Source organism: Gambusia affinis, linkage group LG24 (genome assembly GCF_019740435.1).
Source record: "Gambusia affinis linkage group LG24, SWU_Gaff_1.0, whole genome shotgun sequence".
NCBI classification, from domain to species: Eukaryota; Metazoa; Chordata; class Actinopteri; order Cyprinodontiformes; family Poeciliidae; genus Gambusia; species Gambusia affinis.
Genome location: NC_057891.1, coordinates 13,035,447 through 13,062,501, shown reverse-complemented (window position 1 = coordinate 13,062,501; position 27,055 = coordinate 13,035,447). Strand labels below are relative to the sequence as shown.

The 27,055-nt window shown below is 39.4% G+C and overlaps 1 protein-coding gene across 3 annotated transcripts in view; it reads left to right on the top strand.

The window, feature by feature from the left end:
- The window catches only part of LOC122827410 (fidgetin-like), an 89,182-nt gene that overhangs the window by 30,285 nt on the left and 31,842 nt on the right, over positions 1-27,055 (top strand). The window contains exons 1-2 of one of the 3 annotated variants that reach the window (XM_044110319.1): positions 11,519-11,780; positions 12,580-12,610. In XM_044110319.1, coding sequence (XP_043966254.1) covers positions 12,586-12,610 — 25 coding nt within the window. In that variant the 5' untranslated portion in view covers positions 11,519-11,780; positions 12,580-12,585. Of the gene's footprint in view, positions 1-11,518; positions 11,781-12,341; positions 12,388-12,579; positions 12,611-27,055 lie in introns of those variants that run through there. The other 2 variants (XM_044110322.1, XM_044110321.1) reach the window with 2 other exon arrangements.

Genomic DNA, 27,055 nt, shown 5'->3' with positions numbered 1-27,055 from the left:
TGTGATAGTGAGTTCGGCCAAACTACCGATATGCTAGTGGGATCAAATATAAGTGATGTGAATGGTGAAGCTGAATCGGAGGGCGCTTTGAGAAGTAATGGATGTTGTGTCACATTTAATGTAGGAAAAAAGTCTGGAGAATTTCTTAACATTTTTTTAATACCAGAAAGACCTGGCATTTTAACAGGTGCTTGCACACTTTTCAGAGCCGCCAGAAGTGCAGCAATTAGTATTTCTGTTTCTCGCTCCGAGGTTACCTTTCGGGAAAATTACGGCCGGGATTAGATTGGAAATTGCTGAGTTCTGAAGCTTCCCCAGTTAAAACATGACCCCTGCCTTCTGCCTCGCCTCCCTCTCAGTGTACGTACAAGAGCGCTGAATTTTGCATGAGCGCCTGAGCTTATAGCAACTGGAACCCTATAGTGTTGTTTACCGATACTTCCTCAAGGCGTCTCATTCGCGCAGTCCATTCTGATAAGAGCGCAAGCAGCTGAGACCCGTCTCCTGTCGGTGCTGCGTGATGGTCTTGTTATACAGCCGAGCATGAAGAAACAACGGGCAGAGGTCAGGACATGCAGGCGTACTCCTCTGCTTCAAAATGGCCAATCAGGAAGTGTGCTCCCAGCCGATATTTATTTCTACAGAAGTGTAACAAATTGACATGTGACTCGCAGCAGAAACTGCCCGGGCAGTCCTCCGTAGTGCAACAAAATTCCTACAAAACTTTTAAAAAAATAAAATTATGAACGATCACATAGTCTGACAAAGTAATTTGTTTTAAAAAGGCAAAATACAAAGAGTATGTAAAAAGATTCACAACTAGATTCAGGTCTGGACCTTGGCTGGACCAGTCGAAGACATGAAGTTGATAGCAATGCAGCACAGCTAGCTCCAACAGGAAATTAGAAAACTTGTTGGTTGTTGTTTTGAACCTTGAGATATTGTTGGTGTATTCAGAACTTTTAGCCAGATAGCTGTTTAGGTAGATACAATGGTTTGTAGTGGTTTAACTTCACTAGGGACAGGGAATCTGGTCAGAATTGACAAGAAGAGGGATAGAACTAAATATAGAGTAATGTTGAAAGAAAATCTGGAATATCCAGCTGGATATCAACTACAAAACATTCATCCAGAGCATATTTATGCAACCCAATGTCAAGATTTATATCCTGTAAGAATATTTTACAAGAGCCAAAAAAAACCCCAATGTCTCTATCCAATCTGACTTAGTTTGAGGTACCTTGCAAAAATTATTTAGGCAAAATTTCAGATATGTAACTCCACAACATGCTTAAATATGAAAATTAGGTATGTTTCCATGACTCTCTACAATTACAAACTACTTTCTATTCATCGCCCACATAAAAGTCCAGTCCTTTTCTACAGGTCATTTTTGTATCAAAAGTGATCAACAGTCAGTCCATGGAAATGTTTCTGTTTTCCCATGTATGAGTCTGACTTTAATTACGGTGCCACAGTTTGTCAAAACTCACAAAACTATTAAAGAAGGCCAGATTGCATGAACCGTCACGAGGACATTCATTCATCTAACTTATCTTAACTTTGACAAGCAACAGAGGGACTCCAAAGAGACTTTCTGCGCTTTTTTGTTTTTTTCTTTTGAGAGAAACAGATGTTTCAAAGCGACACAGTGCGTTTTGTGCAAATTCCCATTTCAACTATCACAAAAGCATCATTTATGGCCACTGATGGAAAATACGTCAGCTTGAAATAAACTGAAATTATCCTTGAAGGTTACCTGACTTGATGGGTTGTTGCAGAAATACAAATAGAGTGTGGTCAGCTGAACAGGGCCTAGAATGTAATTGCAAACATGAACAGTGAACACCTCGAGCTGGAAAAAGAAAGCACCTTCATGGAGAGGGAGGAGGAGTGGGGGTGGGGAGTCAGTTTGTGTCCATCTGACTATAATCTTCCTCGAAGGGCTCAGGCTCTGTGTTTGCTATCATTTGTCACATGGGCACAGTGTTATGGGTTCAAACAGAAATTTGCGATGGCTCAGTGCACTCCAACAGCACAGTTTTCCATCTCCGCTCTCCTCTAGCCCACTTTCATTATCCTCAAGGTATTCAAGGAGTAATGGCTTCTTGGGGTACGAACCTACTGGCCATTCCAAGTACTTCGGCCAGACCTTCAAAGTTATTGTTCAATACCTGTGTGCAAATGTTTGGAGAGGCGAGACAGCACAGCCGGCCGCGGCTGTATATGCTGATTCATGGCATCTTTTTGTGTTATTTGCTGTGAAAACCCTGTGATATTTGCTTTACGCTAGTATTTCCTCCTCTATGGGTTTGATGAATGAGCCTTTTTACTACGCTGTGGAGGAATGTTGGCCTACTCATCTTTGCGGTATTATTTTAAAGCAAACACAAAGGGTTGCTTTGGAGTAGGACTTGCTGGTTTAAGGTCGTCCTACTTGGCCACTCCAAGATTGAGATTTTATTGCTATTTATAGTTGAACTTGCCGGTATGCTTTAGTTAATTGTCCTTCTGCATAACCACAGATGATCTTTTCCTGGTGTGAGGACCAGATGTAACGAGACAGACACTTATCAGAATGTGCCACTGTTACCTCATCAGTCCACAGGATATTCCACTTCCGCTTATTGGCGAGCCAATTTGCATGTTTGCTAAATGTTTAGTATTTAGTATTGAGCTATATGTAGCTTTTAACTTAAATATTTAATCAGCAAGCTTAATAATTAGCTTGTAAACTAAATAGTTAGCTTGGAAATTAAGTATTTAATTTAATTTCCAACTTTGAAATGTAGGAATGGTGAAAATATAAGTTTGAAAAATTAACTCCTCCATGTTTTTCTCTCACAGACGAAATAAACCAAATTATTGCTGTTATTTATTTTTTTATTGTTTAGGTTTGTAAACAGCTCCCCATAAATTTGTGTCTCATCTGTTTTTAAATTTCTTGCTTTTGCTTTAAGCCAGCGTCATGTTCTCAGTTGGTTTCAATTTAAGTGCTTTCCGAACAAAAACCAAACTCACCTTTCCAAAAAATGTGGTTAATGAGAGTAAAATTGCCATTTGATCAAATGGATCTTGTATTTACTCGGTTTATCTTTGTCGGATATTCTAATTTGTTTTAGCTGAAACATATAGGGATGACGACGCACTATATTTAGTGATTTCCACACTAAAAAACAACAACAGCATGCTTTATAATTCAGAAATCTGCATAACAATAGTCTGTTTACTTCTCAACAATAACTAAATGCATTAAATAGATTTTCACACATGGATGTCACGTTGGGGCATCTTTGGTTAAAAGAAGGCGGAGAAGCAGAATCTTTTTTTCTTTTAAATTTATTTCACTTTGCTGATCAGCAGCATGGATAATTAAAAATGAACGGAGAGACGGTATCATCACCGCATAGTTAGGAAACTCCACCAATGCATAACTGCTTCAAATTAGATGTTTTTGAACAGCAAGAGACATTTTCAGTCCTTACTGCCATTTGTGGTATATGCTGTCTCTTTTCTTGCTCTACTGCTAGAAAAGAGACACGTTCTGTCCCTTATGAGGTCTTTTACAGCACGTCAGAGAAGTATTCACAACCATTTAATTTTTTTTCTTTGCTGAGGCTATGATTACAAATTTTCAGTAGGATTTGGACCACTCCAAGACATAAATGTCCTTTATTTTGACCATTCTACTGCAGGTAGCTAATCACGCCCCCACTGTTCCATACTGTCGCAAACAAACCACTTTCATAATGTCATGTGATATTTGCACATCAAAGCATGTACTCTGATTGGTACGTCCCCTCGTGGCTGTTCTCCATCTCACTTACCAAATAAGTAAAGGAAAAGGTTGTGCGAAATACAGCCAAAAGCAAACAACGGAGCAAAGAAGGAAGGAGACAATGATGCAAGGTAGGAAAGAAAGTGGTACCAGAAAAAGAACACAAGCAAGAAAGAAAAGGAGGACAGGATAAAAGAAGAGCATGAGGAAGTAAGAGGGGACAAAAGGTAAATCAGAAGGAAGGATCCAAATAAGTATGGAAGGACACAGAGAAGGAATGGAGGAAAGAGAAAAGGTGGGTTGTAGGGAAATACACAAAGGAGGTGGTAAGAAAGAGGAAGGAAAGATGGATTAAGAGCAAGGTAGGAAAAAAGGAAGTGAGGAATGACCTGAGGAAGGATAAAGGACACTTCTAGATGATAGGGTACTTTGCCATGACGCTAACTTTCATTTACAGTGTTTTTCTGAATTTCTTCCATTGTACAACCCAGCCAATTTGTTGGAAAGGTTCCCCTACTTAAAAAGTAATTATAATCCAAACATTTCTACTGTTTGATTTCTGATTCTGTTTTTCTTTTCTTTTTCCACCCCCCCAAAACTGCTGCTTTTGACTTGGAAAGCTGTACGACAGCCTGTGATATATCATTTATTCCCAGCATGTGTAAATCTGTTCCTGTGCCGCCGTGGTGAGATAATTTTCTGATCATTTTATTTCACTTGATTGTCAGATGTTGGTTCACATTAGCGTTACGAGGGAAATATTCCCACTCCGAAGGAGATTTATCTAATTTCAAAGCGCCAATAGAGAGAATCGCAGAGACGGACTGGTCAGCAACAATCACCTCCCCTTTCCCCACCGCAGGACACAACGGAGGGCCGCTGCAGACTCTGCTACACCTCTCAAGTGGTTAATTAAATGAATCCACGCACAGAGCGCGCACACTACGCTTGGTTTACCATAAACAATGTGATTAAAGCGTCCATGGGCCAGCCAGAACACAGAGTTGGTGAAAAAAGGAATTCAGATCACCATGGAGATGTGTGAGGAAAAAGAGGTATGAATGCAGGCAGGGATGTCATTATTACTTTTTTGTTCGTTATTTTCATAATGACTATCATTATGTGGAGGCTCTGATTGAATTCTATTTTGTTAGTCAGGTTTGTGGTGAGCAGAAATAATTATCACTTAAGTGATATTAAGATTCATGTTGAACATTTTTGTAGTCAGAGCCTGCATGTTTGGCAAATAGGCTCTCGCTTTCATTAAAGACACGGGGAAACTATCGCCAATGAGAAAACCCCCCAGAAAACTCAAATGCAATATTTTTCTATTTTAATTCGATTGCTGCATTCTGACCTCATATGCCAAATTTTAATACGGTATAGAACTCCTGATTACCTCATTGGGGTTGGAATCGTCAGCGGACTTATTCAGCACGTGAAATATAACAATTGATTAAATCTGCGCAGCCATAAAAGAAGACAATATGGCCTTTTAGCTGCAAAGAGACTTTGAGCATCTGACAGAACAATCCAGGGGGAAATGGTTATTGACGAACTTAGAAAATGGGAGTTTAGACTCATAATCGCTCCTTAGCTCTACATCCCTTCCCTATTCCTTAGCTTTTTCCTTTACAAAAGTAAAAGTATTTCTTACTGTCAGAAGTCTTCTGTACTTACTTACTCGACTTAGAAATAATTTTTTGTATTAATTCAGCTGCTTATCCATTTACTGGAGTTGTGAGCACATTACTCCTGGTGTGCCTTCTGTGCATTACCTTCTACTCTATCATTCAACATAAAAAGATATTACTGTGTTTTTATGAATCTTGCGGATCTTTGAGCTTTGAATAGTCAACCTGACTGCTTTTCTAAGTTACGAGGGTCATGCTAAAAGACAAAGTGAGCAGGCCTGTTCAGCTGTAGCCCAAACTTCTAGAATAGTTTTTCTTTTTATTGTCAAGTGAGATCTACCTGGGACTATGAACTCTTTGAAAAAGCTCTCAAAAACATCACTAAATGTTCTTTCTGGTACCACTGAATCAGATATGCTGGTTTAAATGGACTGGATCACAGTAATCTTATTACAGAGTTTGTGTTGTACATTTGTGCCATTTACCTTTTGAAAAAGAGATTGTAGATCTCAACAACATGTTTTTATCCGTTCAAGTAAAGGTTGTTGTTAGTTACAGTTTGCTTGCACAACTACAATTGTTTTCAATTGCACTCTACGAACAAATTGGTGAAATTTCAAATTTTATCAATGCGACCTAACTTCTTTGCAGTCGATACACAGATATACACCCGCACTCAATAAGTCTGTGTTTGACTGCGGTTCCATCTTGTCCCATCTCTCTCCACCTTGAAGAGCGGCGGCAATAGCTAGCGGGGCCTTCTGCCTAACAATGCGCTCTGTTGGGTGGGGGTGAGGGGGGGGGCTGAGGATTTGGCCGGACTCTAATCAATCACTGACAGATTACCTCCAAAGCCACTTCCACGGCCATTAAAGCAGGACAAATGCAGAATTGCAACTGAACAAGTTGGAGTTTTTAAGCCAACACCAGGACTTCCTGGTTATTTGTCAAAGTCAGTGCAGCCGGGCCGCATGAGTAGCCGCGCTGGTGTGTGTGCGGGGCGGCGAGCCGAGCCAGCCAGCCGTTCACACTGGGTGTCGGGGAGAATGAGCGAGAGAGCAAGAGACAGTAACAGAGTGAGTGAGTTATTGTTAGTGTTTTTATGTTCTCAGGTGTGTGTGTGTGCGTGTGTGTGAGTGTGTAGACGCCGGCGGCTGCGTTGCTCTTGGCCCACTGGAGCTTACAGTAAATCACATTCCCTTCATTGCCAAATTTAGCAGCTTACGCTCAATAGGCTCTGCTCAAATCTACGCTGCGTCCCATCAGGGCGCTAGTCTGGGCTCATGAAAGGGGATTGGCCACACTCGAGCCTCTGAGCACAGGCGACTCATCCCTTCTTCTATTTTCCTACATTATTCTCTCTCCTTTATCTGAGCCACTGGAAACAGTGTCTGGGCTTTTCTAATCTCTCCTTCTTTTTTTTTTTCTCCCCATGGATTTCCCGGCTTTGAGATTCCTCCTCCATTGTCCCCCCATTCACGCGGGGCTTTGTTTACATCGGGATATATTTGATAGAAGACACTATGAAATTGGATATCATCATTTTCATTACCCGTATTACCAAGGGAACACATCCTGCTTCAAATGTAACATAAGAGAATAGACATTTTATCCTATAAGCTCGCCTCGTTATCCAAATGGATTCTGGCATTTTTACGTCTTGGCAGACATGACAGGTTAAGTGCTGATAATTATTGGGAAGATGAATAGAAAAGATGAAAAACAGAAGAGGTGACATCAAAGCAGTTGCAGTTTTTCTCTCCCCTCTTTCTTACATGTGGCAAAAGGTAGCACAGGTTTGATTTGTGTGACGTTCGGGGATTAGACGTTTTGTTTCTGCCTTGCATTTAAGATTATTCTCCACGGGGTGCTGCATTTTCGTAAATAAATCCGATCTCTGTGTTTTGCGGTCTGTTTTTGAGCGGTGTGTGTGGAGGAAATTTTGCTGGTCATGTAGCTCAAGCAGCCCCCTCCTCTTTTTGACCCCTGATCAAGGGAGAGAGGTAGAAGGAGGGCAAGAAAAGAGAAGAAAACATTCACCACAAGAGGCAGAATTGTATCTGTAGATGTATGTGTGCACTATATATATATATATATATATATAATCCCATTCATATATATATATAGATGTGTGTGTGTGTTTTTCTACCCCCTCCTATTCAATTAAGAGCTTAAGCTCATTAGTGACAGACCTACATCATTACCTCTCCAACGACTAATGAGTTAGAATCTATTTAGATTTATGTTGTCATTAAATCAGACACACAACGCATCACAAATCACAAAACCTAAAAGTATTCTTACACAAGGCTTTTCCATACTTGTGTGGGAGCCTTTTATAGCATAACTGCATATTCAACACTCGAATTATACCTTTCTGCCTTCAGTATGGAAATCAGAGAGGACATAACGCGGCGCCTGCACACCGCAATATAACACAAAGGGCTGTTTTCTCTCGCTTAAACATTACGGGCCTGACGCGCTGAATGGCGGCTAATATTTAGCAATGCGGTGCAAAAAGAAAACCCCTATTCACGAAGCCATTAGAGGGCCATTAGCTGAATTTTCAATCAAATCTAACTACTGGCAAATCACTGTTTGCATTGTGGGCTGGACTAATTTAAATATAACAGCAGAATAGACATTGAAAGAGGATCATCAATGCGGTCGCAGACCTTCGTGAGTCTTTCAGGACAAATGGAGAGTTGTACTAATAATCTATGGCATTCAATGTTGGAAGAATACAAATGTTGGTTAAAATCAATCGTTTCCTAAAATCTGTACATTAAGTGCATAAAACAATATCTCTCTGAAGTAGGCTCTTTTAAAAACCTTGTGTTCACTTATCACTTGGTTACCAATTCTTCTGCCCATTTGATGCATGATTGGTATAAAGCTTCCCACTTCCAGGTCCAAAAAAGCAGGTAGCTTCGCTTTGAACCTGAATAACAAAACGACTCCCTGTGTGTTTTAGTAGATGTACTTTCCAAGCTGGTTCAATACATCTGGATTGAATATTTTACAACTTTATATGTCTAAATAGCTTTTTAGACTCTTTAGGGAGTCTTTTCATGATTTATTTTTTAAATTAATCATTAATTACATAAAGAACGTAGGCACATTTTTCTCATTTATCCAACCCTGCATTTTTGTCACGCCTTCATGATCAAAATAATGGGGAAAGAGAAGCAGGTGGAGAAATAAAAGGTGTAAGAAAGCAAATCACCCACTCGGGGTAATTCAAGGACATCATGCTGAGATGTGTTTGCCCGCATGCTGACCTACGCACCAATAAACAACTAAGCCAAAAAGATATATATATATATATATATATATATAATATATATATATATATATATATATATATATATATATAAGAAATTTTTATGTTTTGCTTTGTTGTGTCAACCATATACAATTTTCCCAATAAGAACCTTTCTTCTTCCTTTCCTCCACAGAACCCACACACACTCGCAGGCTGTCAACCTAATGGGGGTGTTACTTGTACCAATGAACTGACAGCTCTTCCATCTTTGATATCTTGTTCAAACCTGGTTTCCCTGCTGATGCTTTGATAAGCCACTAACTGGGACATTTCCATTCTAATTAGTGCCTCATTTGCTAATTCCATGTAGCCTTGCTGTAATTATCACTGGGAAATATATGATTTAGGCTGCCGCCAAACGGTTTTCTCACCTTGTTCTGAGGTAAGTGCCCATGCTTGTCTTATGTAACTTTTTTTTTAATGCAAAGATTACAACACCCACATGCTATTTAAATTTAGATGAAGACTTGTTGAGGTTGATAAAAAGGGCGAATCTTTGAAAACATTTATTATTACTTATGCGCCGATGATATTCAGTTATTCGTTGTATGCTTTTATAAAGTGCAGAGACTTTGTCAGTGAAAATCCTTGTTTGTTTTTCAGTAAGGAAAAGTCTTGGACCTCTAGCCTCTGATCCTAAATATTCTATGGGGAACCCTTGGGTATATCTTAATTAAAGGTTTTGATTTAGATCAATTGATAGATCATGGTGTTACCATCGTGAGATCCGCTTTAGTTGGTTATGAGCTTTAGAGTACATTTTAAGCTCTTTATTCATCACAGACAGGTTATTGATGTTAAAAATTGCAATTTCGAAAGCAATAACATTGTCCGTCATGACATTCCAAGGAAAGAGCCAGGTTTTTGTCCGTTTGTTTGGTGCATAGTGGCAGTTGCTGCGTACTACTGATAAGCTGGCTGAAAAAAAGTTACTCTCCAAGTATTATCCAATTCAGATCTGGATAAGTATCGTAAGAGTGCGTCGTCCGTCCACCCATCCATTGATAAAAAGAATGACAAACTTAGCAGTTTCTAAGTGTTTTTTGTTGGACTTTTGTAGAGCAGTTCAAGGACAAGCAGAGTTGTGTGCTCCAGACCTTTTCAATGTGTACGTCTCTCTGAGACTCTGTGAGCAGGTCTGGTTGACTGTTCCCTGTGGAAGCCAGAACACAAAGCTCAGACAGAGCTTCTGGAACCTGGTGAAATCCAGAACTCTCTCGAAATCGGTTTGTGGATTAGCCGCTTTGCTGAAATCCTGAATTATATTTTCCAAGCTGCTATATGATGTTTTTTCAGTTTCTTTTGCCACCATCTACAAGTAGAAAATATTGTTAGAAGTGTTAGAGAATACTTTTTCTCCTTTCCTTTCATTTAATGGTAATTGGATATTTTAGCAGACAATAATCGACTACATTATTCAGTGTTTCCCCCTTTTATATCATATTTATACAAGAGACTTTTGAAAGTCAAAAAGGCATACATACATCAACATGCATTTCAGGCATAAACACCACTTATTACATTTATTTTACGAGCATTTCTCATTTTGTAGATAATGAGGGAAATATATTTAGCTGTACTTGAGAGAGTGGGTTTTTGAGGAAATAACCACAACTCTCACGACTCTGAGGTGTTTTGGTTTTCATCTGTGTTTGTATTTTGATTATTTCCTTGTCTTGCCTTTCCAATTGATTCCTTTATATTTAGTTTGTTTCTTTGTTCTTAGTATTCTTCATGTTTTTTTGAGTGCTATCAGTGTTCAACCTTTTCCACTTGGTTATTGTAAACTTTCTCCACAGCTTTCCTCATGTTAGCTTTCTTCCTTCAGTCTGTGTCTCTGCCATTGTTCCATGCACTAGTGTCCTTGTGTGAACTTTAGTAAGACAACTTATCGTTTGTTTTTGTTTTTGTCATTTGTCATTGTTATAACATGCAGTGGTCACAGAAATACCTCCTCACAAAAATGTTATGTTTGGTGTCAAAATTGTAAAAACAATCATGAATCTTTTTGTTTCTTTTTTTTTGTATTATAAGTAATACAGTCGGCCATCATAAGGGATTTGTTTTGCAAGCATATAAAAAAAATAGAGATGACACTTTCAAACAGCCCTTGGCACTTCAATTTTTAACACTGTTTCAAGTTTTTGACGCAACACAACAATGGTGGAAGCATCATGATTCTTTTTTATCATTTTTTATTTTTACTTGTTTTGGTTGGTGGTGAATGAAATCATTCGAAACAGCCGATCAGTTCTGACCCAAAACTTTCACATGTCTTCTAGAAAGTTGTAGACGAATGGAAAATTCTGTTTTATACATTAGTTTAGGAACTGCCTAACATAATACAATGCACAAACTTCCCCCAAAAAAATCTGCACAAGAGATTATAGATTTGGGAAGATTTTAGGAATCCATATAATAAGGAATGTTTCTAAACTGAGGGAAGAGTGATTGCTGAAATGTGAATGAAGAGACGTATCAGCTAAATCTGCAACCAGGTTAAACTAATTATTTCATTTTTTTTTTTTTTTTAAAAACAGTTTAAGTTCTTGTTCAATTGCATAAGATGTGTCACGCTAAAGGTTTCACAATCAAATTTTTTTTCTCATCTTAAAAATTGAATTTCAGTAATGCTATGTATGCTTTTTCGATCCGTTTTGCCTAATAAGATCCCTGTTACTCTGTTATGGCTTTTGGTTTCGGTGTGACAGCTAAAGATTATTAGTTGCTCCCCTCTCTCTTCATATCTCTCTCACTCTCTCTCCTCTTACTGGCGTAAGCGCATGCGCACTGGGCAGCGCACTGGTCAGTGTGAGAAGCAGCTGTTCGGGGCTGGTGAAATTCCAACATGGCAGTGGCTGTGGTCAGTGTTTCCTGCGTTAACTTGGGATGGTTTCAGCTCGAGCGCAGCCCGGCTTAACCTCGACACCCGGCAGACGCCCCTCCTCGGGATCGATGCGACCTCGACTCACCCCTGCGTGAGGGGTCAACCTGTCGCTGAATAAGAAAAAAAATAATTTTAAAAAAGGAGAAAAACACACAGGTAAGGGAGGACGGTCCGGCTGGGCATCCGCTGCGGCTGCAATTAGAACAGCCAAGCGAGCGCGCGCGTCTATAGAAAAGCTAGAAGCGGCGTGCGCACGCGGCTTAATTCGGAATAATGTACGCGCGGTTAGCTATTTAAGAAGTTCCCACTAGCCTCAGGTGCGCTAAATGTTTATATTTCTTTTTTTTTCTTCTCCTTTTTTTCATTTTATTATAATTTTTTTTTTTTACCGGTTCACCTGCGCCGCGGCTAAATTAGAGGACAGACACGTCTAGACTCACTGGCCGTATTCTCTGTGTGTGTGTGTGTGTGTGTGTCGGCAGCGCAGCTCTCTCCCACTGGGGTAAAAGACGGATAAAATATCCCCAAGTTGTGGTATGGCTCCTGGACGATGCTGGACAGAGCAGCGTCCAGGAGGGCTGCAGCTGCTGCAGCGCGGTCACAACAAGTTGCCCCGCTCTTCTCGCATCAAGCCTGGACATTTTGAGGGCGTCATGGGGAGATTTAACTCCAACCTGCGCCGCACCAGTTGATTTATTTTTCCTCCTCAGCTTTGCTTCGCCGCTACCTGTCACCCCGGGTTCCACTTTCTAATCATTTGCATGTAGGTCTGAGTTGCAAGGGCCCATCTCGCACATCACGTAGTGCTGCAGCTGAAAACAGTAATAAAATGCAGAGTTTTTTGGGAAAAAAAAAGAAGAAAAAAACTAATATATATATATATATATATATTTTACTATAACATGTTTTGTTGTTTTGTCTTAAAATGTATTCACGTTGTCTCCTTTTTTTACAGCACGACATGATCAGCAGCAGCAGCGTCTATGGTAAGTGATCATTTACCTTTTCACTCATGTATATATATATAAAAATTAAAAACAAAAGTGCGACCTTGCTGGAAAAAAATAGATAATTTTCACTCATACTAGAAGACATAAAAAATGCATTGTGGTCAAATATGTGTTGTACATACCAACTTGGAATTAATAATCAGTGACTACAGTATGTGTGGTACAGTTTGCTGTAATCCAATTAGATTTTAATAAAGCAACAAAATGCTTTATTAGGAAATTGGACAGTTTTTAAAGAAATCTTCAGACCTGGATCTAAAGAGGGATATTTTTCTTCTTTTGTGTTGTTAAACCGTCCACATTTCCACTAGCAGGTAGGTTGCTTTGAAAGAGGCCTTGGCTGCTGCAAAGAATTTAAAATTAATCTGTTTTATTTCACTAAACCTTTGCTCACTTATCACTTCAAACATCCTCACGCGAACAAACAAAGACTCAGTAGCAACATTTACGGACAAAATCACAGCTGCAGAAATCTGTATAATTCTAAACGACAGGTATTTTGTGTGTGCGTTTAAAAAGAGACGCTGCTTGGTGCATGTTCCATCCGTCCACAGCGCCCTGCTGATAGCGAGACGGCTGTACTTTTTGGTTTGCAGCGGCTGTTAGCCAAGACTCGACCTCTCACCTTTGATCTCACTTTCTCCTGCCGCACAAACATATTTATTCGCTTCTTGACACGAGCTCTCACCTGCTGCTGCGCTCCGGTTTGTATGTTGCAGCCAACGCAGGAGCACCTTTTCCGCGCATTGCATGGTCACCCTCCTGCTTTTTATCATACGCTGAAAAGGTGCCGCTTATTATTTTAATTCTAATTATTATTATTATTATTATTATTTTCTTTTCCTCCTTTTAAGCATAAAATGTAGCATGATCTTCCTGGTTTGAGAGAGCAACAAGTTAACGGTGAAGGATTAAAACTGCAGCCGCAGCTCTGACTTGTGGACATTTATTTGGAAGACTTTGGCGGAGCGATGCAGAATTTTAAAACAGCAAATAGTTTATATCTTTTTGCAGTCCTTTTAATGAGAAGGTGACTGCGCCTTCTGTGCACTGCAGGTCAGCTGGCTAAAATCAGGCTGCGCTTACTTAGAAGGGAGAAATGTTTGGCTCTAGATATGTCACAGACAGATGAGTGTAAGCTAAAAGCATGGAAGCGGCAGCATCATGCTGTGGGGCTTAAAGTAACGGCGTATTTATGTGGCCGATGTTCATTCTTTATTTTTGTTTCATATTAGAACTAGATTTAGGCGATATGTACTTTCATGGTTTATATCAAAATCACAAAATATCAAGTTTCATGATATTTTGTGGTACTATTGTGATAACAAATGATGATAGTAACTATTTTATTCCTTTTTTAGGTAACTATATGACTTTAACTGCATGAAGCAGCATTTATAGTCCTACAAAAACAAATGCTCTTCGAAAACAAAGTCTTTTGTTATGTGCCTCTTTAGGACACCAGTCACATAAAGAAGTGCGATTTGTATCACTAAACTGCACGCAGTAACTCAATTTAATCATATTCTCAAATTTATTGATACTTTCATTGAACAAACGGCGGCGGATATATTGAAGCTAGAAATTTCGACTTTGTGGACATTTGTTGGGGGGGTTTTAGAAATCCATAATTGTAATTTATCAAGACAACGATAAATTGGAGTTAATTTATGATGATAAATAATAAACGATACAGTAAATGCCCACCCCTCATTTGAGGATGATCATTTGTTAAATATCTTCCACTAGTTGCTGTGTGGAAAAGGAAAGCGGTCAGAGGGCGTTCCAGATTTTTTTTTTTTCTAAATTACTGGACGACTGTTTTTATTTGACATAAAGAGAATCACCTGGTGTGATAGAAGTGGTAGAGCGGGCTTGTTTTTTTTTTTGTTTTTTTTTACGTGAATAATCTGATTTGAGTTTGTTCCTTTAACTCTGACCTTCCGTAGCTCCAGATCTTACATCTGCTACGTGCGAGTGTAGCAGTGACAGTAGCAATAATCCCCCTCATTATACACATAACGTATTGCCTCACATCTCTGGCGGACCTCCAGTACAGTTAATAGGGACAGAGGGATAATAAGGAGTGAGGAAAAAGTGCCGCCTTTATTTATCTAAATGTGGACCCTCAAACGAACACACACAGAGAGAGAGAGGGTGCCTCGGCGTCTCCCAGAGGGGCCGTATAAATAAATTATCCTGACACTTTCTATCACTCCGTAATGTTTACCGTTAAAAAGCCGTTTCACCGTCCCGGAGCCATCGGCGCGCGATGTGTCGCCGGCCCCCTGCGGGACTTGTGGCGGTTGTGGGGAAATATTGTGTTTTATTTTATTTTTTTACACACACACACGCACACACACACACAGATGGAAGGAAAACCTAGGCCGTGTCCGTATCAGCATCCTGACAAAGAGGCCCCTTCAAACGAGATCCAGGCAGGGTTGTCATCTTTTAGCAAATATGTTAAGTGTTATCTTTTGTGCTCTCGGCTTGCCGAGCCGAGCCCGGGCCCCCATGGGAGCCCAGGGCATGCAAATAGAACAAATCCCTCTCGGAGCTGTCTGTCTGTTTCACTCTCCTCCATCTCCCTCCTCGCTGCCCCCATCTTTTCTTTTTTTTTCTTTTCCTCCTCTCTCCATGTTTGCTCGACAGTGCGTCAGCCTGTCTTGTCTCGTCGCTGTTTCCCTCTTTGTCCACTTATTTCCCCCTCTCTCCATCCCAGAAGACAGAGCCTGGGCTTTGTGTCAGTTAACTGTAGCGAGGCTGGCCGTTAGCCCTCCCCTGCACCCCTTCGCCTCCCTCTCCTCACCAATCTAAGTTCCCCTTCCCAGAGATGGCAAGCAGCTGTCTGTAACACCGCTGCCTTCCCTTCTTTCTTCGTAGCTGAGCGAACGGCAATTCCTAAAAATCCTTGACATCGTGATCCTCTCTGCTTCCCTCTCACTGTATTTTATGTAGTTTCCTGTTTGCCATGACAGTCTCTCGTTCTCTTTTTTGTTTTCTCCCTTCTTTTTAAACCATTTCCACACACTCCTCTCTGATTTCAATTCATTACTCTTTCACCACTCTTTCTCTCTCTCTCTTAGTGCTGACAGGTCAAAATCTGATGGCTGTACTTAAAGCTCAGGGTATCAGCACCAGTCTGAGTCCGGGATAAAATAATGCTGTCGGCTTACCTCAGAGCTACGTGTAACCTCTGACGATTGGTGCCACGACAACGCTTTAAAACTTAAGAAATCGGGTCGTTTCTTTTTTCTTTTTTTTTTTCTTTTTGTGCAGAATTTCATCTAAGTTGCACAAAAATCATTAAGGTCAGTTTCCTTAATTCCCATTGAGCGATCTAAGATCACCAGTTCCCCACATTTTTCCTCCATCACACCCAAATTTATTCCCGTGTTAATTTCCAGCATTATCTGCCTCTCTTTGAACTCCCGATTCCTTCCGGAAGGTTTTGAAGTCCCCCCCGCTTTTGCAACGGGTACATTTCGTCGGGTTTTAATCAAATCAAAGTGCCGGATAATATTTTATATATTTCTTTTTCTCCCTCCTTCCTTCTTTTGCGAAGAGCTGCCCTTTTTTCTTTTCTTTTTTTTCCCTGAATTTTAAACAGACCCCGGCTCACCTCCCTTTTACTCTTCAGCAGCAATCTTCACCACCCATGGCCCGGATTCTCTGGTAGATATTAAAACATTCGTCTGGTGAAAGTGTTAAATATGCTAAGGACTTATTAAAAAAGGCAAAAAAAGAAAAGAAAGAAAAACTGAATATTTCACGCCATTAGTCCTCAATAGACATGGCGGCTAAAAGCTTTATCCTTTACATTGTGGCTTCAAATGAGAAGGTGCCGTTTCTAATTAGGTTATTGCCACGCAAGCCTTAAGTTAAATTGTGAATTGATATGCGTAGAAGCTCGCCAGTCATTTGGTCCGACGACAGAAGAGGCCGTAGAGAGTCTCTCTTCCTTTTTTTTTTCTTTTTAAAGGAAGACCCACCGGAAAAGACAGACAGCGAGAAAAGAGTTGAGTGTAATCTCTGCTGCTCTTCTTAGCGGCTCTGGAGCATCGGATGAACAGCAAGCTTCGGAGAGATGGTGCCCCTCCTCCCCCACTCGCATCCTGATTAGCGTATGGCACAGAAAAGCTGGTCACTCTTTTCCTTTTCAGCTTTGGTATTGCTAAAGTATTTGTTTTATGTTGATGAACGTTGTTTTTTTTATTGTGAACTTGCTGGATTTAGGCTGAATTGCTGCTTCAGATAGGCCAGTTGTTGTGGTGTTCTCCAAAAAATAAATAAAAAATGTAGTTTTGAAATGGGTTTGTTATCCAGCAATAGACTTCTTGATTTTATGTTTTCTGCACATTAGAATCGATTTCTCTTTCCTACGTTATGAGTATATCTGCTTTTCATCATCCACTTCTCAGCTACATTTAGAGTGCAAAGTCGACTTTTTTTTCTATGCATTGCAACCAGATTTTTTTCAGGTCAGAGGTCATTTGAAGCATTGTCAGTTTTATTAAATTTTCTGACCGCAACATCAAACAATCTTTAAATTTGACTTGTTTAACTACTTTAAAACTACTTTTTATTTTTATTTATAAAACCTAAATTCTGTCTCTTATCGGTGCACTTCTCACCCGTCACAACCAAAGAAATTCTCAGTATAACATTGTGTAAAAATACCTTAATATAAGGCAAAAAATAAAGAAACAAAACATCTGCAGCTATTCAAACTACTTTACAATAATCCATTGTTATTCTAATAAATGTTGCTGAGTTTGCTTTGCCTGTTTGCTGTCTTTCCTCCTGATGACCGGTAGAAACAAGTTGGGGGAGGGGCACTGTTGCATTGCACTACGCTCCTTGTAGTTGGAGAAAAAAAATAAAAAATCCACTAATCGCTGCTCTTTCTGACTCACTGAAAGAAATCAACCGGCGTGATTGTTAAAATTTTACAGTCCTGATCCCAAAACGTTTTCAAATCTTTGCATACTTTGACACTCTAACCCAACTTACATGCCACAATAAGCAATAAATCAATTAATTGCAAGATAAATTAAAATGAGTGCGATAATTCCCACCAATCGTCAGAGATATTATTGGAAAGCCGCCATTTTGAGAAATGTTGCAAACATTTGACACCAGTATTTAATTAGTTTGCACTAATTAAATACTGGTGTATTTAATGTGCCTGTTTTCCCTGTCAAAGCTGAATGATTATTGTTTTTCAAAATACAATTTTGGTCACAGACACTTTGTAATCCGTTTTTATTGTTGTTTTCTTTCACTTTGGATATTTAAAATGCTTCTGGTTCCAGTGTTAAATGTTCTTCAGAGATTGAGTCTTTGAGTAGGTGTATTCGCATTATAATATCTTTGTTATTATAATTACTAGTTGAAAAAATGGTTTCAAAATGACAATATTAAAATTTCTGGGACAATTTATTGTCCAGACAAATTTGTTATTGTGACAGGCCTACATGTAGGCTCCGAAAGGACGGTGCTTTGTGTTTTAATTCTAGGCTACAACAAAACAGTAAAGCTGTCACTTTTTACATTTTGCTTCCCCCAAAAATTAGAAATATGTAACTATTTTGAAAAAGGAGAAAAACAGCTTGTAATTTTTTTTTCTAGAAATTCCCATTTCTGATGGTTTATAACACTGAAGTTGCTCCTTTTGGGAAAGGAAAGTGTTTGTATTCATACATGTGATTATGTTGTTGTGTATGGATGCGTGTGTGTTGGGCAAGATTCCCCACAGGAAGCAGGCGAGAGCATTAGGATGTTTCTTGTATGGCTCCGCTGGCAGGACGGACACATGTGGTACATAGCTAATGATAGCACGCCGCGCATAATGAGAGCCTGCTCTCCGTCTGTCTCCACTACCTGGCATCATGCATTAACCATACCAGAGGAAGAGGAGGCACGCATGGTATTGACTTTTGAGTGGGTGTCTGCTTGTCCATTGCTGGGTTTTGTTTAGCACTCGGAGGTCAGCATGGCTGCAAGCGCCGCACATTTATAACAAGTTATTTATTTATTTACTTCGGTGGTGTTTTCTGGTTTTGTTTATGCATTTTTTATTTCCTCCCGTTTCTCTCTTTCTCTCCTCATCCACATCTCCTGAGCTCTGTTAAATGGTTGTAAATTGATTTTGGATGCGATGCAATGTGTACACTTAACAAGCCAAATGGGTTCAGTTTGCGGGTTAGTCTGTGTGGTCGGAAGATTATGCTATTAATGTATTCCTCGCACTGTAATCCACAATATGTTGTGTGAAGGAGGGGAAGGCGCTGGCAGCGCTCCATCTTACCCAGTAACATATATTTATCCTCTTCACTACACAATCCTCTAGGCTGCTCAAATCCCCCAGGGGGTCCCAATGACATGCCTACTAATGTGTGCTTTGGAAACCGAGTGCTATTGTATCCCCTAAATCTCACAAAGCACTGTATGATTTGCCCATTGTCGCTAAATCGCTTTGCTTGTGCCAAGTACTTGCATCTCACAGAGGCTTAATGCTTTGAGGGTTTCAGGGACAGTTTCGAGTTCCTCTTTTGTTGCTTTCGGGGAAATGTGCCAAGACTGTTGCGCTGAATATTGTTTTGAGTACTGGGGGGAGGAGGGCCACTGCCAAGCGACGGCATTGAGCCTCGTGAATGGGCCATTCATATTTAGGAGAATCACCCAGATGCCATATTGTTGGCTCAACAACGCTAAATATTCTCCAACAAGGATTGGATTGTAACAGGTTTCTGAATTGTGAAGTTGTGGAAAAAGGATGGATGGATGGTGGGGGAGGAACTGAGAGGAACTCTGTCAGAAAAAGTAAGACAGAGAGCTTTTTTTGTGTGCAGTTGTGTTCCAGTAGTGGGAGAAAACGTTTTGTGGAATAAATTTGTTTAAGAGGTAGGGGTAGTCCAGTATGAGATTCTCACGGTGCGATTACATTGATTAAAAATATAGTACAAACAGGAAATTTAAAACAAAAATGACTGAATTATGTTATCAGAAACATTTATTTTGATCCTGGTACATAGACAAAGCAACAAGTGGGAGAAAATTCAGATTTTTCTGTCACTTAAATGTATTTTCAACTGCAGGAATGAGACGGAATACATTATTTTAGCCTTTGTGAAGCTTTTACTTTACAGAACTTTCTGAAACTCCGGTACCACATGCCTGCCTACGTCAAAGAAAAGATAGGGGCATTGTCAAAATAATCAATTTCTCAATATAATCGATACTAGAGAAATTAATTATTCATTTGCATCAAAATCGATGCAAACTGACCCATTCACATTTGCCCAAATTGTTGCACTTCTGCCAACAGGAGGAATGTAATAGCATAATAGCAATCAACTTTTCCTTTCACCTGATCAAAGCTAAGAGCTGCTGAACATTTTAAACTCAGCGTGCTTTGGTTGGACTTTCTCTGTGAGGCAGACGGACTGGAAATGCGGAAAGATGCATCATGCTAACTATGCTAATGCTACAAGCTAATGCATTGACAGTCATGCTTGAGAGCAGCTTAAGAAGGGAAAGTTCCTGTATCTGTAGCAGTGAAATAGTGAACCTCCTAGTCAACTTAACTAATGCTATCTGGTTTAGCATTAGCTTCACGGGTAGTCCAAACTGTCAGTTTGAGATCCCTCGTCAAAATGCGCTTCCCAGTTCTGAATCCTGCGACGCTCCGTTCTACTGTGGAGTACATAAACGGTTTCAAACATTGATCTCCTAAAGAAAATGTCTTGCAAAATTGCCAGAAAGACATAAATTATACATGGCAGGTGCTCAATACATCTGCATGGACCCGAAATTTGTTTGTACTGCAAAAACGGTCTTGTTTGCTCCAGATCCATGTTTGCTTGTTTTTGGAACAGTTCATTTTTAGTATAAAAGGATCCTTTAAAGTAAAAAAATAATAATAAAAAAAAATCAACAATATATTACCAGGCAAAGGATACTGTGAAGCACAGTGAAGATAAGCAATTATAATAAAATAATATAACTGCAGGACTGAGTCAAATGTGCACATTTCCTTAAAGGATATTAACATTTATATTAACGTTTTTGGATGGATGGATGGATATAAACTTTCTGTGATCCGATTCCTACAGTCACTTTGTATAAGACATCAGAGAAAGTGAGTTTTCTATAATTGCCTAAAGAGTGGAATGTCACTTTTCACACCTTCATGTTGTACTTTAATGTTCAAAATTTGTGGAAATAGAACTGAGAAAGTCATCGTAGTTCATATCTTATTTTCCAGTATCAATATTTAAAACTATTGAGCTGTTAAAGACTTTCTTCATGTGAAACAATAGAATGGAGGGAGTGCCGGGAACCTTTGTGGCCTTTGAGGTAAACAGAGGTACCGACGACATTTCACACCCAAGTTGGGAAGCCTGGAGAATATAAAGTTTACAGTGTTTTCTTGAGGCTCTAAAGTAGCCACAATATTGTCCCCGAACCGTTGTAGCGATCTTAGCAAAATGTCATTGTGTTCCTTTATGTCTTGCATGCACCGGGTATTAATCACCACTGGATCTGCGCCTGAGAGGCTGATCAAATTTATTGTTTGGCTGCACGGGACAGTAATGGGTGTTTAATTACTCAATAAAAGCCCTTTTATAGATTCCCAGGCCTCCTGTGTGTTGAGCAAATGGTATTGATCTGTCTCCGGGCTGCAACACGATAGGCTGTGAAGGAGAATTAGAGCCGCTAGCCTGCTAGCTCCCTCATTCATTAGTTGCATTAGCCAGAGGGTGGTTAATACGCAGCATCGCCGTTAATACTGACGTCTGCCTTGTGCCACAACGTGCTCGTTCTCTCTCTCTCTCTCTCTCTCTCTCTCCAGCTCATTTAGGGAAATCTAGATCAGATCAGATGAGTGATAACGTCTGGAAAGAGAGTAAATAATTTCCTGGAGTCATTTTCTTTTAAACTGAGCCGTCAGTAGAGGTTTGTCACTTCAGTAATTACAGTGTAATCCACGGGACTAAATGCGACAATGCCCTTTAGCTGAGCTGTGAGCTGTATTAGTTGGGCTGCCTTCCAGTCCGCATGTTTAATCCCACCACTTCCCCTCCCTCTAATCTATAATCTGACTGCTCCTCCTCCTCTCTCCTCATAAGACTAATTTCGGATCTCTGTCCTCCTGCTCAACACTCATACGAGTGATGACAACAGGCAGTGATGTTGAGTTTCCCTTCGCTTTCTTTCGTTTGGGTCTTTGCTAAAATGCAGGTCTGCATGGTTAAGCCTGTGACTGAAAGCAATAAAACAATTAGTCACACAATAAATTAAAATGAGCATGATAACTTCCATATCCACAACCATCGTCAAAGAGACACTGCCCTTAAATATCGTAGAAAGCCGCCATTTTGAGAAATGGTATGACATAGTTAGTGGCCACTACTTGGCATTTGTGCCTGTTTTCCCTGTCGAAGTGATTATTTTTTGAAATACAATTTTGGTTACAGAGGCTTAGTAATCCTTACTTTGATTATCATTGTCTTGTTTAATTTTGGATGTTTAAAATGTTTTCCCGTTCCAGTGATAATTATTCTTTAGAAATAATTTTTTTTCTTATCTTGGAGTGGGTGTACTTGCGTTAATATGCCATTATAATTATATCAGTTGAAAATGGCAATATTACCATTCGACAGGCCTATGCATGGTGCTTACTTTCTGTCTTTTAGTTGTTGTTTTTTTTGCATAACTGCATCTGCCTTGCATCCATTGTTCTTTTATGTTCAGAGCATCTCTCCTCCTCTGTGAACCAGCTCCACCTTTCTTGATGCACACTGAAACCACTGCAACATCTCCCTTGATGTGCCTGTATCAAATGAACGTACCCTATTACAGACGTGGTGGAGTCAGTTGGGTGGCTTTGTGGACCAAAGAAAAAAAAAAAAGGGCCCCACCAGGGACCATGAAAGAGACATTGTCCGACACAGACCATACAGTCGCTTTGTAGATAAATGGATTTTCATGCTTCTCAAGCGGGACAGTAACATGAGTGAAAACTGTGGAGAATGTGGGATTATTCTCTCTGTTCGCTCGTACACGCGGACAACCGGAGCTTCAAGAGTGTGTGGTCTCCTTTTTGTCTCGGAGTAAGCTTTTTTGTTTTGCGCTGGCTGCTGAAAATCACACGCTGTTAATGCAGCAAACATGCGTCACAAAGCATCAGCTGTATGGCGCAGATCGGTTTTTGATTTCTATGGGGAGCTGGTATTTCTTGAGTGTCATTGTGTAGGAAGCAGAAGTAAATAAAGCAAACAAGACGACAGTGATGAATTTAGTGAACAGTTTAATTAAATCTGAGAAAGTATGACATAATATCAAAGAATATAAACATCTAACACCCACTGTTTTAATTTCCAAATGAAAACCAAGAACTAATTAGCGAGTCAGAGCCCAGATAATCAGTTTGTTCAACTAAAGTGGGCTAGTTTAGATTTGTTTTCAAGCTCATTTTACCATAGAATACTTTAATTAGCGACGTTTGATATTTACATAAAGTGACGTCACCTTTTCTTATAACAATATTTGGCTCTAATGAATTGAATATTTACCTTACTATAGTACAATTAAAGTGATTGCATAATTTTTACAATGCACATATGTATTTTTCCTAATTTCCTTACTTTCATCAATGCCAGCTGCTCAGGAATGGCAACAGAAACCCTGTGACATAAACAATGTAGAAACTTTCATCGAACTAAGACAACCGCAGTCTAACAGATGAAATTCTGGGGTAATTCATGTCAGTAACTTACATTGGAAACTGTAAAAAGTTGTGAAATGAGGTAAAGTTGGTTAATTTTTAGGAACCTCTTGAAGAACCAATGTGAAATGTTCAAGAAGTTGTCATTAACTTTTTCTGTTGTCAGCTATAATGTTGTAAAAGTCACTTTATTCAGGCAAAATACTTTTTTTAAAGTGAAATTTAATATTCTTACTGTTAAGACAATAAAATATTGTATTGGAGTATAATACTTATACTATAATACTTATTAAGAAAACAATAAAATTATGAAACTTAGATAAAATAACCACAGTTTGATCTGATCTTGTCCAGGTTAATTTAATATAGGCTCATGTATCAATTTTGTGAATTTGTGCTAGATTGATTCCTTTAAAACAAGAAGTAAAAGTGGTTGATTTAGAAAATAGCTTTATTGAGTAAATTAATCTGGCTTTAATGAAACAAACGTCCTAATAATAATCCTCCTTTACTTTGATGCTGACGGGAATGGAACAAAAGATAATAAATTATATTCTGACTATTTCTATTTTTAATAGGACTTCTGGACATGGCAAAATCAAATAGTTTTTCTTTTTGAGAAAACCGGTAGTAACATAATCACCAATCAAACAATAAGAGCAAAAACATGAACCCGACTTAATTCAGTTGAATCAGGGAACGCTGACATCAGCACTGCTGTCTGCCATGGAAACACGTCGGCTTCTTTTAGATCTACCGCAATCATCTCATCCATGTGCTTGTGAGGAAAGTGGGACACTTTTTGCACAAACACATAATCAGGAACGTCATATTTTTTTGTTTGTTTTTTACTACGATTTTTGAGAACGCAGTTAAAAGACAAGTATGAAATTTTCTCAGGATTGATATATATTTATAAAAACTGTACAAGACCCAGAATATTAGAGAGGATAAATTAAGAGTGTCATGAACACAACAATCAAGAATAAAATTTGCTATGAATTATCAGACTACACTCTGCTGATTAACTAAAAGTTAAAGACAATAAAACATAAACCTGTTCTGGAGGGTTCTTATTGTCATAAGTTGCTAATTACAAACAATCAACCCTTGAAACAATATTCGCATCCTTTGAACTCCAATGTATTTAACAAGATTTTAAATGATAAACCAAGAAAAGTGATGCACGGATTACATTTGTTTTCACTAGTCAGATATTGATAAGACTTTAATCTAGAGAAAAACACTTTATTTTGAAGTTACTTCATTTGAAAATAGGGTGGAAATTCATCCTCCCTTACAAAAAAATCCCACGAAAATCACATCTGATCACATGTGGATCACATGTAACTTTCACATGTGAATCATGTGGCTCACATGTGAAAGCACATGAATACGTGTGATTTTGGAACGTTTCGTGGTAAAATCACACCAAAAATCACATTTTCACATGTGATTTTCATGTGATCACATCTGATCACATGTGGAAATGTGTGATTTTACCACGAAACGTTCCAAAATCACACGTATTCATGTGCTTTCACATGTGAAAGCACATGGGATTTTCGTGGGATTTTTTTGTAAGGGCTGACATGAATCCAGCTGCTGTGTGAAGGCCTCTGAGTTCTGGGAAAGAACATCAGTAGAACAAACAGCATCATGAAGACCAACGGACACAGCAGTCAGGTCTGGGATAACTCTGGAGAACTAAAACAGGGTTAGCTTGTAAAGCAGCATCTCAAGGGAAATGGAGTTACTACTTTTGCAGGAGAGCATTGATCAGAAAAGCAGCAAAGAGGCTCATGGTAACTCTGTTGACAGGACAATCAAAAGTCTGACCTCCAATAGAAGAGTGGAGAACAACCCAACAAATGCAGCCACATCTGTTACAGAAAGGATCAGATCAAAGCAAATTTCTTCATTAGAATCCTCCCGTTAAAGTCAAGAGCTGAATCCCGTCGGAAATCTGTGGCATCATATGAGATGTGGCGTTCAATGACACACTTCATCCAATATCACTGTTGGAGTTGTTTTATTTGAAGAAGGAGGAGGAGAAAATGTCTTGGTTTATATGTGAAAAGCTGGCAAAGACTTGAATCTGTAACAGGGAGATTAAAAATTTTTATGAACAAAAACTTCCAAAGAAATGTTTTGGAAAATGGTTTTCAAAAAATTTCATAGCCATGCATTTTTTTTCCTCTCATTTGTCCCATAAAATTCCAATAAATTACATTGAACATTGTTGTTGTAGAGTGCAAACTGTACAAAAGCTCAATGAGTACAGTGTTAGTTATAACTACGGATTTTGTGGCTTTAGATGTGCCACTTTAATAAATTTTTCTGTTTGTCAATGTGGAATTTTCTGGGTACGGAATCATTTTGCATGTACAAAACTAGGAAATGACCCTGAACGACGTTAGTCAGGCTGCAGAAAGAATTAACCTCAGTCTTATCCAAACATATCTGGAAATACACAGGCTGACCCACACAGAGCTGCAGATTACAAACCCTGTCCACATTCTGTTGCCCGTGGGGCGCGAACGAGAAGCGATGTCTACTCGATGCAGAGCCAGTGATCTAGGTAATCTGCTTGTGCTGTGGGACAGGTCTATTGGTCCACAAATCAATTGGCTTCATGTCCGTACCATTAGGCTAACATGGTGCTGCTGAGGCGCTGAGAGCAGTAAGCAGCCTGTTTAATTCCCCTGGACACAGGCCAGGTGGACACTCCTCCTGCTTCCTCCTGATCCCTTTGCTTTGCTTTCCTCTTTCCACCCCTCATTCTATCATCCTCTTACACTCCTTCCTCCTCTCCACTTCAGTCAATGCGGTTATTCTCAGTGGACGAGTGCTTACAGGAATATTGCTTGGAGGGATTGTGTGAGTGTATGTGCGTGTAAAGAGGAAAGATTTTGGCCAATGAACCCTTGTTGTGCTCTGTCCTCCAGTACTGTGTCTATACTGAGTAAGTGATCCCTTGGGATGCAGAACACACATCCAGCATCCCTCCCTATCTCTCCTTCTGTGTCTCCATCTCCCTATCACTGTATGTGTTTGTCCGAGTCTTTGTTTCTCTCCGTATATCTGCTTGGCATTCTGTCTCTGTCTCGATTTCTCTTCTCTTTATACATTTTCCACCCATTGTGTTTTTCTTTCAAGCTCCAGACAGGGAGGGAAAACAAGTAAAGTAACGCAAAAGGGGGCTCCATCAAACACAAACACACTCATGACTGGAAAAGGCTAATTTAGGTTTGGGCTACAAGAAGTTTAAGCTGCCCAGCTACACCAAATTAAATAACATCTCTATGACGAGGACTAATGACTTGGCTTGTTCGACGTCAGCTGGTCAATTTAAGCTCTTCACTAGTTTGCTGTGCTATCTATTTGCAGCTGATCTGCAACAATGTGCTTGAACGAGTGTGTTGTTTTACAGCGATGCATAAGACAGGATTGGATTGGTTAGTAATATTTGCTGTGTAGTCACGGATTGACCAGTGACATAACTTTGAAGGGACTAAACCTGATATGCACCATGTCAAGATAATATGTAATTGCTGTACTATTGCTGAAACCTGCAAAGTTTACTTTGATTACAATGATCCCACATTTTTCTTGACCAGAACAGAAGCGGAGCAGGTTTGCCCTCGCTGGTTTCCACCTTTAAATAATTTAGATATGTGCTTTGT